We start from the raw sequence: 15965 nt of genomic DNA on the forward strand, positions 1-15965 counted from the left end.
TGGGCCCTGCCCTGCCCATCCCGCTCCCCGGCCAGAAAAGTCTCTCCGTGCCGCCAGGCCGCATCCTTGCTTCACCATGACAACCAGGCGGCACCCAGCTTGGCCTGAGCTGACCCAAGGGTAGGGTCTGGGGTGAGGGTAAGGGAGGTGGCGCCCCTGTCCTTTGCGGGTGAGGCCGGCCCCCACGTGGAGCGCTGGCAGAGAGGAGCCGCGGAGAGTCAGGCCTCCCCCTCCCCCTCCCCCTCCCTCCTGCCCCCAGTGAGGAAGGACCTGGGCGGCGGGGAGGGGCGCCCATCACTTTCCCACCGGGGGAAGCGCAGAGGGGGCTCCAGGCTGGGTCGCCATGATGTGGTAGATGGACTCGCGGAAGCGCTGGTCCCGGCTGAGCCGCTTGGCCACCTCCTTCAGCTCCTGCATGTTGTTGGCTTCCAGCTGGGAGGTCATGAAGGACTGGGACGGCTTCACTGGGGATACGGTGGCCCCACGGGCCGGCCGTGAACAGCCCTCCCTCCACTGGGGCACAACCCTGTCCCCAACCCCAGCCCCCCTCCCTCGCACCCCATCCTCCAGCCCCTCCCGGCCCATGGGCTCCCATGACCCCGGGAGAAGCCCAAGGTTGGGCGAACCGGGCTCGGGCCACACTCGGGGCTGGGCCAGCCCCTCTCCCTCCCCGCCCTGCCCTCTTCCTGCCTAGTCACCGACAGCCCCGACCGTCCCACCCGCCAGGGCCCTGGGTGGGGTGGGGGGGGCAGCCACACCCACCGTCATTCCAGGAGGTGCTGGACCGGCGCCGGTGGAAGCGGCAGCTCTTGATGCGGCGAGTGGCCGCCTTGTGGATGTACACGGAGTTCTTCATGATGACCGGCATCTTGGCCTCCAGCTCCGCATTCCGGATGCACTCTTCAAAGAACCCTGCGGCCGCAGTTCCACTGCACCCTCCCCTCCTGCCCACCCCTCCCCTCCCCAGGATCCTGGTGGGGTGGAGAGGGAAATACGCTGACCCCCATCCCTTTGAAGACCTAAGTCACCTGCCAAAGGGGGCAGAACTTCAGGCTTTCCCCCCACCCCGGATCCAAGAGCCAAAGGCAGCCACGCCCAGGAGATGCCCATCAACACCTATGGGTCACCTAGTGCACACCAGGCCCCCGAGTGGCGCTCCGGCCCCAGGCCGGGCTCCCCAGGGCCTGGACGGCTGGGCAGAGCTCGAGGGCTGGGCCGGCGGCGGGGGCAGGGCTTACTCTTCAGGTGGCTCACGTCAGCCCGCATCCTCTCCTCCTTCTGCTTGTTCCGCACCTTGGAGTTGAGCCCTTGTTCCAGGCTCCGCAAGGCCCCCTCTGCCTCCCGCAGACGCCTCTCCAGTTCCACGCGGACCTTCACCTCAGCCTGAGGGGAGAGGCGAGGAGAGGGAAATGGGTCCTGGCGGGGCAGCTACCATCCCTTGGAGGCCTTCCCTGATCACCCGTGGCTCAGCGGGCTTTCTCGCCTCCGGACTGGGATGCAAGTTACCACATCCTGCTTCTTGTCTTACGCCCTCCACCCGATGGCCGGGACTCAGCCCCTGCACGGGACAGGTGTCTCCAATGATGCCCCGCCGCAGGTCAGGCTCAGGGCTTCCCCTCGTGGTGGCTGCACTGCCTGTACCTGGCTGGTCAGATTAGCAGGGCTCATTCAGGAAGTTGCCCGGTGAGGGGAGGGATGTGAGGGAAGTGTCTCCAGGTGAGGGAAGTAAGCCTCCATGTGAGGGGAGGGCCCCGAGCACCACGTGCTCCCAGTGGCCCAGCACCTTGAGCTCCCGCTCGGCCTGCTGCTTCTCCGCCGTCAGCTCCTGCAGCGAGTTCTGCAGCGCCTGGGATTGGCTGGAATAGAACTCCCGCTCCTCCTCCAGGGCCCGCGAGCGTTCCTCGTTCTCCTTCATCCTGCCCCGGGGAGAGGTGTTCACTCAGGGCCCACTCACCAACGGGGCTTCCCTTCCAGTAGGGACCTGGCTGGAGAAACCTGAGACCCTGCTTCGTGAGCCCCAGAACTGGCTGGGTCCTGTCTCCCAGGTGGTGATGGGGGTAATGTGGTCAGTGAGGGGAGTCCTGGGTCCACGTCTTGCTAGTTCTGTGAGCTCGGGGAGGTCCTCCAACCCCTCCAAGGCTCAGTTTCCTCATCTGTAAAATGGGGCTGAGAGGACCTGCCCAGCCTGTCACAAAGCTCTGTTAGACAGGCCTAATGACTGTCTGTATGGGTCACACCATTGCAAGAGACAATTATCAAGTCTGTTTAGGATAGTGAAGGATTGCTTCCCATTTGTCTGGTGGGGAACCTGAGTCCTAGCCAAAAGGAAGTGAGTGACCCATTTGATCGAGGACAACTAGAACCCAAGAGCCCAGGTGTCCAGTTCACGGAGAGTCTCCTCTGTGGACTCAGGGGCTTAGGGCTCCCTCACCGCTTCTCCGCCAGGAGCTTCTCCTCCAAGAGCTGCTGCATCTTCTCCTCTATCTGCCTCAGGTTGCTATGGAGACCCCCACTGGGAGGGGGCTCCTCGCTCTGATTGGCCAGTGTCTGCAGCTGGTTCTCATTCTCCTCCAGCATTTCCAGGGTTTTCTTCTTCTCTATGGAGAGTTCCTGGCATGGAGGGAGGCGAAGAGAAAGAGCCTAAGTCAGGTTCTCCGCCATGGCTGCCCTCACCTCGATTTCAATTCCGGGAAGTGAGGCTCTCCTCGCTCAGTCCTCTGAGGGACACCTGAAATGTCTTCATTCTTCCCTGAGGTAAAAGGCCAGCGAGGATCTCCTTCCTCCCACTGAGGCAAGGCTACTCCTCCACCGAGGAAGTCAGGGAGGAGCCCAGCTCGTGGCAGTGGACGTGGACGGGGCACCTACTACAACGGGGACCAAAGGCTCAAGGGCATCGTGAGCTTCTGGGGTCCTTGTTCCTCCAGGAACAAGTGAGGGAGTGTGCTGGGCTTGTGTGAAGAACACCCAACAGGAACCAGTCCACGAGCAGACTTAGACATTCTCCCCACTTATCAGACTGGGATCTTGCACTACTAAGAGGTTCTGGAGTTGAAACTACCCATGAGAACGACTTCCTGTGGTAAGACAGGGAAAGATAAACAAATAAAGGCACCACAAAGCCGCAGTCAGTCAAGGGGGAATAGAAACCTTGCGATCCGCAAGGCAGTTCATGAATCTGGTAACCATCACGGATCTCCCACGACATGCCAGGCTCACTCGAGGTGCTGGGCTTGGAGAGAACTTAAGATGCAACCTAGTGAAGCTCACTGTTGGGAAAACACAACCTCATGTGTCAAGTGCATTAACAGATGTACAAAGTGCTGGGGGGACCCAGAGCTCAGAGCAAATCCCTCCTTCGAAGAGTCGGGGAACCTTGACTACAGTGATATTTGAGCTGAGCTTTAGGATGAAAGTGTTCTCTAGGCAGAGAAGAGGTGAGAGCACGTTCTGGAGAAGGAGCAGTGTGGGCAAAGGTGTGGAGGGTGGAGGTCACGGCTTCCTCGGGGCACTTGTGTTCAGTGGTTTAAACCAGATGTGGGGATGTCATTGTGCCGCGTGTGGAGGGGCAGCAGAGGGAGAGGGGACAGGAGGGTAGCAGAGGCTGGGGCCAGAGTGTGCACCTGGACGCCCTGCTAAAGAGTTGGCACCTTGTCCTTGACACATGCCCCCTCCTCCTCCTCCCTCGCTGTTTCCGTATCAAGTGGAGGTGATCTGGCAGTGGATTTTCCCTCACGCTCAATTTCACTGGGGAACAGCTCAGTGAATGAGCCGCAAGAAGGAAGTGGTGGGTGGCCGTGCAGCCCACCCTAATCGATCCTCCATCGAGTATAAAAATATAAGCACTGGGGCTTCCCTGGTGGCGCAGTGGTTGAGAGTCCGCCTGCCGATGCAGGGGACACGGGTTCGTGCCCCGGTCCGGGAAGATCCCACATGCCATGGAGCGGCTGGGCCCGTGAGCCATGGCCGCTGAGCCTGCACGTCCGGAGCCTGTGCTCCGCGACGGGAGAGGCCACAACAGTGAGAGGCCCGCGTACCACACAAAATAAATAAATAAATAAATAAAATATATATAAGCACTAAAGAAGGTGGATTTCCTAAGGCCAGAGTCATGGCCAGGGCAAACTTGAATTTGCCCTCAAGTGTCAGCTGGAGTTCCCAATGGTCCACAGAGAAGAAACCCTTTAGATCAGCTCCCCTTCGTGCCCCGTTTCCCTTGCAGATAACTCTCTGGGGCAACACTGCTGGAAAAAACTGTATCACGTGGCCCAACCGACCATGGCTCCCTCCAGGCAGCCAGCCCGCCAGTGGCCCCTCACCTCCAGCATCTGCTGCAAGGACTCTGTGAGGCGCCTCAGCTCCTTTTTCTCTTGCTCCACACCCTTGAGGCATCTTGCAGTCAGTTCTAGCTCCCTGCAGGGACAGAGGGCTGGGTATGGCAGTGCCCACCCCCCCAGGCCCCTTCGTGGCTTCTGCTTCACAGAAGTCTATGCGGCTTCCCTATACAGCTCAGAGGGCTCTTTGGAAGGCCAGTCCCTCACATGGCTGGGTGCTGCCAGCAGCTGTAGGAGCCCAGGGCTGAACGGAGGAGATCCCGGCCAAGTGGGGCTGAAGTCACTTGCTCCAGGTGTACATGAATCTGTCAGAATAAATCCAGGGCCACCCCAAGGGCAGAGAGGAGTACTGGAGAAACAATGGCCTCACCCTGTCTTCCCTGGACAGCCCTTGCTACAGTCTGCTCACTCTGACATGGGACATGGCTGAGGCCCTTCTCTGGGGTGACAAACTCCTTGCTGCTGTCTTAACAAGCCTGGGTCCCCTTGGGCCTTTACACCTGGTTTCCCTTCCTCCTGCTTGTGATGCCTTTTCCTTCTCTCACCCATTTTCCAACTCCTACCACCCTTCAAGGCCCAGCACAATCTAACCTCTGTTGAAACCCACCTATATCTTAATTCCTATAAAACAGGGGGTCTGTGCTGTGCCCTTGAGCACCTGTTTGTACATCATTGTAATCATTGTTGATGTTTCCTGGGTGTGAGTCTGGTTTTCCCAACCAGAGCCTCAAGGGAGAGAGGGCTTATCTTCCATTCCAGGGCCTGGCACGATTCTGGAAGTGAGCAGGTGCTTGGCCATTAGTTGATGAGAGTCTCTGAGCTTCTCCCTCCCCAAAACACATGTCTAATGACTTTCTTTTATAAAGCTGTTTCAAGAACACTCTTTCTGGGCTATCACTGATAATCAGTAGTGACGATGGTGCTGGGGATGATAACGATGGTGATGGTGACAACAACCAGCACCACTAACAGTAACCAGAGCAGTTGTCTCCAAATTCATGGATAGGCGACATAGAATGACCTGGAGGGACTTCCCTCGTGGCGCAGTGGTTAAGAATGCGCCCGTCAATGCAGGGGACACGGGTTTGATCCCCGGTCCGGGAAGACCCCACATGCCGTGGAGCACCTAAGCCCGTGCTCCTCAACAAGAGAAGCCACCGCAATGAGAAGCCCGTGCACCGCAATGGAGAGTTGCCTCCGCTCGCCACAACTAGAGAAAGCCCGCGAGCAGCAATGAATAACCAACGCAGAAAAAAAAAAAAAAAAAGGAAAAGAAAAAGTAACGACCTGGAGAACTTTTTAAAGTACAGTAAGTCCCCTACATACGAACCTTCAAGTTGCAAACTTTCAAAGATGTGAACATGCATTCGCATGTCCAATCACGTAAGTTAGTTTACGTGTCTGGCGTACATTGTCACGTGCGTGCATCCTCTACAAATGGTGGTGCTTTTGTGTGCTTTACTGTACAGTGCTGTATAGAGTACAGAGTACAGTATCTTTATCTCAAGCCCAGGAAAGAGCTACTACCCACACGTCACTGGATCGTTTTTTCAAGAGGGTGGATAGAATTGAATCCAGCAAGGAACCAGAACCTGTGCCATCAGCGTCAGGCGTGAGTGAAATGGCAGCTTGCCCTCCACCTCCTGTTGCTGACAGTCCTTCAGCTCTACCATCTCCCACCTCCCCTCCCTCCTCCAGTCAGTAACTCTTCTTGCCTGTTTACTCGATGCCAGCCCCTGTATGCCAGTTGTACTGTACTACTGTACTTTTCAAGGTACTATGCTGTAAGATCGAAAAAGTTTTCTTTATTTTCTGTGTTTGTTTTATATGTATTATTTGTGTGAAAAGTATTATAAACCTATTACAGTACAGTACTATACAGCCGATTGGGTCAGTTGGGTACCTAGGTTAAATCTGTTGGACTTACAAATTGGACTTAGGAACAAGCTCTTGGAACGGAACTCGTTCATGTGTAGGGGACTTACTGTATAGATGTCTGGGTCCTAACTTCAGCAGATTCTGATCTTCTTAGATGATTATAATATGCAACTGGGTTTGCAAACCATACACAGACTAAAGATCCCAAGGGACAGACATCATTAGCCAGAATGTGAAGAGACTGTGCAGGAAAGACAGGGAATGTTGAGAATTTTGGCCAAGGGCACCTCCAGACCAGCCTGACCTGTCTGCCCCGGGTAAGGGAGGTTTGCCCGAGGCAGGAGGGGGTCGTTGCTCATGGGGATTTCTGATTGCACCTGCCCATGCGTCATGCTCCAGGGTGCAGAAGTGGCTCATCGGTGTGGGGTCTGCAGCTTTTTCTGGGCACACTCCAAGGCCTGGAGCATTGGGAGGACAGATCTAAACCAAGTCATCGAGCAGTGAGGATCTCCTGGGGGGAGGCCTCTCCAGCCTAACAGGAAACATGGGTCCTACGTGTCCTAGCCTGGGTGCACCTTGCCCCCGCCCCATTCCCCCAGGCACCACCACCACCTCTTATTTTTTTTATTATTATTTTTTTTTGCGGTACGCGGGCCTCTCACTGCTGTGGCCTCTCCTGTTGCGGAGCACAGGCTCCGGACGCGCAGGCTCAGCGGCCATGGCTCACGGGCCCAGCCGCTCCGCGGCATGTGGGATCTTCCCGGACCGGGGCACGAACCCGCATCCCCTGCATCAGCAGGCGGACTCTCAACCACTGCGCCACCAGGGAAGCCCCACCACCACCTCTTGATCTGCTCCTGTTCCATCTTCAGCTCCTGTACCACCTCCTCAAACTGCTGCTTCTCGGCCTCCAGCACCTGGTTCAGGCGCTCAAGCTCCTGAAGAGAATCAGAGAGAAAGAAAAGCGTCACAGGCAGCAAAGGGCTCCTGAGGCCAGGAAGCCCCGCTCTAACCCAGGGGACCCTCTGCGGTTCAGCACAGTCTGCACCAGACCTGGAATTAAGCCCTGAGGAGCCCTGGTCCCATTCAGTGACACACAGTCTCAATGAAACCGAGATCTGTGATGAACTGGGCTCACTTAAGACACACTTAGAATATATATGCATACGTGTGTGTGTGTGTGTGTGTGTATAGAAATGAATCACTTTGCTGTACACCTGAAACTAACACAACATTGTAAATCAACCATACTACAATAAAAATTTCAAAAATAAATGAATAAAAAATGAAACAAAACAAGAACACACTTAGCATGCTGAGCTAGGGTTTAGAAAGGATCCCAACATTATCTCCTGCGACAGGACGTGATGATAATTCTAGATGTCTGCTCCACTGGGCAACTCCAGTCACTCGCACCCTAAGGCGTGTTGGCTGGCCCCCAAGCCCTGGAGGGAAACGTGTGTGTGTGTGTGTGTGTGTGTGTGTGTGTGTGTGTGTGTGTAGAAATGAATCACTTTGCTGTACACCTGAAACTAACACAACATTGTAAATCAACCATACTACAATAAAAATTTCAAAAATAAATGAATAAAAAATGAAACAAAACAAGAACACACTTAGCATGCTGAGCTAGGGTTTAGAAAGGATCCCAACATTATCTCCTGCGACAGGACGTGATGATAATTCTAGATGTCTGCTCCACTGGGCAACTCCAGTCACTCGCACCCTAAGGCGTGTTGGCTGGCCCCCAAGCCCTGGAGGGAAACGTGTGTGTGTGTGTGTGTGTGTGTGTGTGTGTGTGTGTGTGTGTGTGTGTGTGTAGATTTCCATTAAAGATCCCTGGCGTGGCACCTGTTAGAAGCCGCAAAGGAAAGCTATTCCCAATCCCAAAGTCAGAGAGTAAAGCCCTTTTCCTCAAGGCATCTGGGAAACAATGAGCACAGGTGGCTGCAGCCTCCCCTGGACTCACCCCCAAGGGAACAGTATAGCCAGAAAGCCCAGGACAAGCTGGCCCGGGGAACCAGACCAGTCCCTCCAGGATTGCCGGCGAGCTCAAGTGTTTTCCCAGCAAGCAGGTGCCCCCCAGGGGTTCTGTTTTCCTGGGGTTCAGTGGCAGGTGGTATTGAGGGGTGCACTTCAAGCCAAGGGTGGTTAGAAGCATTTTGTGACAACTGTTTTGTTCTTCCACATTTTACGGTGTGGGAGGATATTATTTCTAGATCTACTTTCTCTCTCATCTTCTAGCTCCAAATTACGCCCTCATTCTTCACCCAGGGGCTTTGTTCTCAAGGAATGGAAACCCCACCAGGGGGTGGGGCTGCCTGTAGGGAGAAGTTGCCCTTGGCTTTGAGGAGGATCAGAGAAGGAATAAAACCCAAAGGAAAGGGAAGAGTCCGATTAGTGACCCTAGAGTCACTAAAACTAATGTTTTCAAAGAACGTTCAATGACATGGAAGACTGCTGAAGGTACAGTGTTAATGAAGGCAAAATGAAAGGTATCATGAAAAAGGCCATAAAACTGAATATCTGATGTGATCCTATTATGTTTAAGATATATATAAGAATATTATATAGGAAAAAAGACCAAGGAAAAACACCAAAAAGTTGACAGTAGGGGCTTCCCTTGTGGTGCAGTGTTTAGGAATCCACCTGTCAATGCAGGGGACACGGGTTCGAGCCCTGGTCCAGGAAGATCCCACATGCTGTGGAGCAACAGAGCCTGTGCGCCACAACTACTGAGCCTGCGCTCTAGAGCCCGTGAGCCACAATTACTGAGCCTGCGCTCTAGAGCCTGCGAGCCACAACTACTGAGCCTGCACTCTGGAGCCCGTGAGCCACAACTACTGAAGCCCGTGGGCCTAGAGCCCGTGCTCCGCAACAAGAGAAGCCACCACAGTGAGAAGCCCGCGCACCGCAACGAAGAGCAGCCCCCGCTCGACGCAACTAGAGAAAGCCCATGCGCAGCAACGAAGACCCAACACAGCCAAAACTAAATAAATAAAATAAATTAAAAAAAAAAAGTTGACAGTAATTACCGATCAGTTGTGGGGTTAAGGATAAAATATGTTTTCTTCTTCATGTTTTCCAAATTTTCTACAAAGAGCACGATTTCTACCATTAGGGGTTAAAGTTCTATATTAAAGAGGAAAAAGAAAGAAAATCTCCTTCCTGGTTGCTCCCTTCCTTTCCACCTTCCATTTCATCTGGGTGATTCTTAAATGAAGCTGATGTCCAGGTAGAGCCTAAGAATGCTGATGGGAGTGGAACACACAACCTGTAACTGAAGCAGCCAGAACTTTCTGTTCACACGGCCCAAGGCGGCATGAGTGTCTGCGGCACCGCTGCCATGACTGGGGTCAGCTAAGACCCCCTGCAGCTGAAGGCTTTCTCCACCACATCATGCTTGTGCTTCTGACTTTTTTTTTTTTTTTGCTTCTGACTCTTGCACCTGACTTAAGTTGCCAAAGTATGAGGTTGGAAAGAAGGCACTAGACGGCAAATTCCAGCTCCACGGAAGGAAGAGCTTCCAAATAGTGGAGCAATAATGCAAAGGATACCTCCGGAGGTAGTGAGCTGCCCATGCCAGAATCAGGATCAGTAACCATCAGGGAGGCCGGCAGAGAGCCTCACCTTGAAAGGGGCCGTCCTTTCCAGCTCCAAGAGTCTGAGTTCTGACTGGGAGCACCCCGCATGGCAGGAACCCTGCCTGACTTGGCCCTGGGCATTTCTGATTTCCCATGTGCCTGCCCACATGCAAGGCTGAGCTCTCACAGTTCAACCAGAAAAGGGAAGGTAGGCAGGCTGCCCTCCTCCAGGGGATAAGAGTGATGATAAGGGAGCCAGGGACAACTGAGGGACCTGCACCCAAGGAACGGCATTGTCTTCTGACCCCAGGGCAGAAGAGCCCAGGATGGTTCCCTTTGAACTCTCAGCTCGTACCCCAGGAGTTCCCTGCCCTTTCTGCCAAGTGGAGGATGTCAGAGCTGCACCATCACACAGCGCGTATCTGCACGGGCCTTACCGGTCCACAAAGCACTCCCTGGCTTCTGTTTCACTGAGCCCCTCAGCAACCTGGGAGCTCGTCAGGCACAGCCATCGCTCTTACTGGAGCACCACAGAGCCAAATCTGTCCAAGGTCACACAGTCAGTGATAGACTGGTACCAGACCCTGAGTCTCCTTTTAAACCAGACTGCCTCTTGGAGACCAGAGAATCTTCAGCTTCTCACTGGGCCATTGTACCAAATGCCTTTCTAAGTGGCCCAAGCAAGGTACTCCCAGACCATCTCTGTGACCTGCAGTGGAGATGGGAAGGGTGAAGGGGGCAGGTGGGTCCATAATATAGATGAACAAGTTAAGGAAGGAAAACCCTTGACAGAATGACTCCGTGAGTTCTATTCCCAATCTAGAGCACACAGCTGACACCGGAATGAGAACCTGAGCACATCCTCTCCCTCCTGCCAGCCCAGAGCAGCCTTTACCAAGGTGGACCCAAGCTGGACCCAAGTGAGTCTTGTTCACATTTTGTACCCAAAACCCAGGACGTTCACAGCTGGCAGGTCTCCTTCCTTCAGCGTGCTATGGCTTTAAGCAACGTCTGTGAGCAGTGGGTCTCTGCTGGCCTCATTTCCTGGCTAAAGACCTAGATAGAGTGTCTAAATTTTCCTCGGGCTGACTGCTGTCCCAGATTTAGTCTCTCTGATGGATAAGTCTGTCTCTCTCTGCCAGCAGCTGTGTCTGTCACTCCATCCCATCCCCTGGCTTCCTAAATTACCTGCTTTTAAGTTGCTGACAACCCACCAGAAGTCTCACTTTTCAAAATGTACAGAAATGTATGAAGAAAATGCCAAACTCCTAATGTGGGAAGAGCCCAGATGACAGCGCGGACCCAGCAGCCCACACGCTGCGGGGGGGGGGGAAGGCTCAATGCCGTCATGGTGCCAATCCTCAGATCCGTGCAGTCCTAATACAAATCCTCAACAGATTTTCTTTTCTGTTTGTCTGGGTTTGGGTTTTTTGTTCGTTTGTTTGTTTTGTAATTGACAAAATGATACTGAAGTCCAGCTGGAAGAAAAATAGGGCAAGAATATCTGATACATTTTTGGAAGAAGAAAAATGAGGGTGGATTGTCCTCAAGATGTAATGTAAAATTATAAGAATCAAAAATATTCATTCATCAAGTCATTCCACAACATTTATCATGCACCCGTCCTGGGCCAGGTGCTCTGCCAGGCCCCGGGAGTGTTTGGGGTGCTACAGGGCCATGATGCTTCTTGACTGTCGGGCCCGTTTCTGAGCCCAGTGACGGGTGGTTGGAAAGGGTGGGGAGTTTGCAAGAGTCAAGTCAGAGAGGCAGGCACTGAGCCCAGGCTGATGGGCCCAGCCCTGGACTTGCCTGGGAGAGACAAGCAACAGGAACCAGGCAAAGAGAAGTGGACAAAATCAGGCCCTCCCTCTGCAGGCACCTCAGGGTATGCCACTCTGGGGCAGTTCAAGTGCAGGATGGGTTAATTAATGATCGTAACACTCACAAATGTAGATGTTCATTAAGCATGTACTATGTGCTAAGCACTTTCTATGTAACACCTCACTGAATCCTCAAAACATCCCTGATAAGATGGGTTCTATTATTATCCCCATTTTCCACATGAGACTATTAATGTTCAGAGAGGTTAGGTAACTTGCCCAAGGTCACACAGCCAGAAGCAGTGAAGGTCCAATCCAGACACAGGCAGCCTGACTTGAAGTCAGCACCGCTAACCACTACCCTACCCTGCCCTTCAGGGGTGGTCGTGATTTCTCAGAACAGGCAAGGCCCAGTGCTGCATGGAGATCCCAAACGGCATGGACTTCAGCAGCCCCCGTCTTCAAATGAGGCAAGGGTCTCCTTCACGCCACAGCCTGCCCCCAGCCAATGCTTGGCCTCCTTAGAACTTGTACGTTGACATTTAGAGGATGAAGGAACCTCTGATATCATCCAACCCAATCACCTTTATGGTGCCAGAAGCCCCGCTGTGGATGAGAAAGGCCACCGCAGCCTCCTGTGAATATCACCAGTGACAAGCAGCTCATTACCTCCTGACACAGCTTATAAAATTTTTGAATGGCTCTTTCTCTAGAAAGTGATCACCCACTCTTTTTATTTTCCTCCCCCACGACTGGCAAGGAGAAATACACTTCTTGCCAAGAAGCAACAGCAAGTCCCAAGCACTGTCATCTCATTGGCCTCCCTGCTCTGCCCGTCTGATTTCCCAGCGAGTTGTCTGGGTGCCCATCTCCCCTACACCACTCCCTAATGCCAGGAACACAAGTCAGTACACTGTGGCTGTGAAAGGGCCCACAGAGCGGGAGGCGGCGGGGAGCAGCCTCGATGCGCCCCTACCTCTCTCTGCTCCCTCTGAAGGCAGAGTTCTTCAGTCTCTTCCATCAGTTTGTCTGCCAAAGCAAGGACACACGCTGTCACGAAAAGCTCACTCCAGATCCAGTCCTGAGGGGTCAGTGCCTGCGATCACCTCCGTTACCCCCAGCTCCTCCCGAGGAAGAGGTCGGCACTGCCGTGCCCAGGCCAGAGGGGGTGGGGCAGCTCCCGGGGATGGACGCTCCATGCTGGCCTGAGCTGCCACACTCCCGTCCCGGCACTGTCCCTGCTTCGTGCATTCATAAGACAATGACAGCTCATCTTTGGAAGCTCAGGTGGGTCTCTGCACCCCCGGGTCAACCTCTGTGCTGGTGTCTGGCTAGTGAGGCAGGGCAGGTCCTGGGGGCAGAGGGTGTCTGGAGCAGGCAGAAGGGAACCAGTGCTGGGGCCCCACTTGTCTAAGCAGGGGAGAGGGTCCCAGGCAAAGGACCGACCTCCCAGGCTCACCTCCTTCTTTCTCAAACAGAGCATGCCTACCAGCCAGTCAGGAACACAGGGGCCTAGAACCTTAAAGTGGGCTGGGGGTCATAACTGGGACCAAGTCCAGACCTTTGGGGCTCTGGGCAGGATAACGTCAATTCCATTAGTGGGACCCTTACCGCATGCCTGACACAAGAGCTTCCGGGCGTTTTCTTATTTAACCTGATCCTCATACCACCTCTAAAAGCTAGGAACAAAAATGTCTCCATTTTAAGGATGAGGAAACTGAAACTTAGGCTGAGCTGCCTACAGATACACACAGCTGATGGAGAAATGACAAAGCTGGGTCCAGAGGCCAGGCTCCTAACCACCCGCCTCCTGCCTCCTGTCACGCTGGCCCAGAGGACATGTCTCACGCCATAGAGCCCTCCAGGCTCCGAGCCAGTCTCTGGCTCCTCATAGCCTGCTAAGCCCCACCCAAGACACGCTCTCTCAGTCCTGCATCAAGCCCTGGGCTGCAGCCCCCGGCCCTGAAATGCTACCGTCAGGGAGCCTCAGTTTCCAGCCCATCCCTCAGCCAACCTAAATACTCCTGCTTCTCCTTGGCCAGCTGCAGCCCCTGGGCCTCTAGGCTTTTGATCATGGCTTCTCCCAGCTGGGCATTCTTCCAAGTCCTGGGGAGGGAGGGCAGATGGGACAGGAGAGAAGAGGAAGAAACACAAAATCGTTAAAACAGAAGGGTGGAGGAGAAAGAGAACGTGCATGGTGTGTACTCGCCATTCTTTCTCCTCCAGAATCCCAGCTCACATTCACCTCGGCACCCGCGGCTCTGGGCACGCCACCAGCATCGATCAGTTACAGTCCCCGGAGGCTGGCCCAGGCTGCAAAGTGGGCCACCGTGGGCTGGGCCAACAGAACTTTGGGAGCAGGGAAGAGATTGCTTCCTGGACTGCTTTCTACACCATTGAATGCCCACCACCTGGCACAAGGCCTGGCACGGGGCAGGCACTCAGCATTATTTGTGGAACTAAAAGCACGACCCAGCGTGAATAGGCAGGGGCTGGGACAGGGCTTTGTGTGCAAATGGATAGCGCTGGGCTGGAGGTTTCTGTGATCTGGACTCTGATGTACAAAGCACCAGCTCTGGTCTGAGCTAGGGTTAATTATGGGCCTGGGGCGATGAGATGGGTGTCAGGAGGCAGCCAAATCCTCCTAGCGATGCTGGGTTTGGTCCTGAGAGCTGGAGACAAACGGTGCCCACGTCTGCCACCTGTGACGCTAGACAAGCAAACTCACTTTGCTCAAAGCTCACTTAGGAGACCCCCCAAAGATGCTCGAAATCTGGTCTGTCTCCTCTCCCCACAATAACCAGCTCCCACAGCCCTGTCCTCCCCACCCTGCCCTCTCCTAGGACGCTCAGTGCCCACCGGGATCCCAGCAGAGAGGCAGGGAGATCAGGGTCGGCACAGCCCACACCCTTTCCCCTTCTGGACCCTCAGGCTGACCCCTCCTGCCCGTGCGCACTTACACCTTCCCAGACTCCTGCAGCATCTCCAGCCACTGGGTCTGCTCAAACTCCGACTCGGCAGCCAGCAAGATGTTCCCCTGCCAGGAAGAGGAGCCACGGTTGTGTCTGAGAGGAGGCCACCTTGAGGACCATGGAGGCCACGGCCAGGCCTCTGCAGGCCCTGTTCTGCTCTCCCACCCGACATCCCCAAGTCACTGACACTCTCCCCAGGCCAACCCACTGGAGGGGTTGCCGTTAGGGAGCCTGGGGTCCCAGAGAAGCTGCTCTGCCCCTGCTGAGCCCAGGCCAAGGGTAGAGCCTTACTCACGTGGAAATCCTGGTGGGAGATTTTCATGGCGTAGGGCATGCTGGGCTCTTCCTTAGCCTCCACCAGGCAGCCCCCCAGAGGGATGACACCCTGAGAAAGAATCAGAAGAGGCGCCCACCCAGCCCAGGTCACTCAAGGCCTCTGGGAGCCCTCAGCCATAGCCAGGTGTTGCCCAGGGCCCAAGAGGAAGCCAGACCAGAACTTTCCCAGAGGGGGCACTGGAGGGGTCCAGGGTGGCTTGTGCCCCCAGAAGGACTTGTTTTCCAGACTCCCTGACCAGAGCAGGACAACAGATGGTACCCTACCCTCAGAGGATACCAGCCCCTGTTTTCCCCACTGGGCCCTCCCCCGTTGTGGCCCTGGGGAGAGGCCCCCTCACCTTAGGATGTATATTGAAGTATTTGTTGGTTTCAAAGCTCTTTTTTTCACTCTCAGAGTAGTAAAGAAGAAAGCTCTCTTTGATGATGAAAAACCTATAGCAGGTGGTGGGGAAGGAGGGGCAACAGGAGAGAAGGGGTGAGGTTTCTCGGGACGATAAGAGTGACCTTGAGGGGCCCACGCTGACATGGGGAGCCCCTGGGGACACCAGCTCAGACTCATCCTCACCAACTCATGTGCCACATCCGGGCAAAGGCCTCAGCTGGTCAGTCACCCACCAGCAGGCAGCCCAACCCTGGCACCAGTGGAAGTGGGCACAAGAGGCCTTCAGTGGCTTCCACAACCGGCTCCTCCAGCCCCCTGAGCCGCCACACAGCGGGTATCTGTGGTCCTTCCCCTCAGGTACCTTCAGCCCTGTGAGCCATCACCTTGGTCCCTTAGGGTCTACCCCAGGAGAGGCAGGGGGGCAAGAAGACACAGGATCCCGAGGTAGGTCTTTTGACAAGTGGTCCTGAAGACTGGCAGTCAAATGCGGTGTGGGTACCAGGCTGGTGAGGCCAGGCCTGCCGCCTACACGTGACACCCGCATTGCCTCTGGGCTCAGCTGCTCCACAGCCTCCTTCTGGAATGTGGGTCTAACTTAGGATCTCTGGGCCCTTGGTGCTTTCTGACTGATGCCCACAGCTGGAGCATGGCCTAGGGACTCT

At 54.8% G+C, this 15965-nt stretch overlaps 1 protein-coding gene across 1 annotated transcript in view; it reads right to left on the reverse strand.

Annotated features, from left to right (window-relative positions):
* Positions 1–261: 261 nt before the first annotated feature.
* PLEKHD1 (pleckstrin homology and coiled-coil domain containing D1) overlaps positions 262–15965 on the reverse strand; it is a 28155-nt gene continuing 12451 nt past the window's right edge. Inside the window, exons 2-13 of the mRNA XM_079913423.1 lie at positions 15260–15353; positions 14881–14970; positions 14574–14650; positions 13628–13719; positions 12590–12642; positions 7053–7147; positions 4317–4410; positions 2432–2610; positions 1784–1916; positions 1239–1383; positions 763–912; positions 262–464 (exon numbers count right to left, since the gene is read on the reverse strand). Coding sequence (XP_079769549.1) covers positions 295–464; positions 763–912; positions 1239–1383; positions 1784–1916; positions 2432–2610; positions 4317–4410; positions 7053–7147; positions 12590–12642; positions 13628–13719; positions 14574–14650; positions 14881–14970; positions 15260–15353 — 1372 coding nt within the window. The 3' untranslated portion in view covers positions 262–294. The remainder of the gene's footprint in view (positions 465–762; positions 913–1238; positions 1384–1783; positions 1917–2431; positions 2611–4316; positions 4411–7052; positions 7148–12589; positions 12643–13627; positions 13720–14573; positions 14651–14880; positions 14971–15259; positions 15354–15965) is intronic.

Source organism: Stenella coeruleoalba (genome assembly GCF_951394435.1).
Source record: "Stenella coeruleoalba genome assembly, chromosome: 2".
Taxonomy (NCBI): domain Eukaryota; kingdom Metazoa; phylum Chordata; class Mammalia; order Artiodactyla; family Delphinidae; genus Stenella; species Stenella coeruleoalba.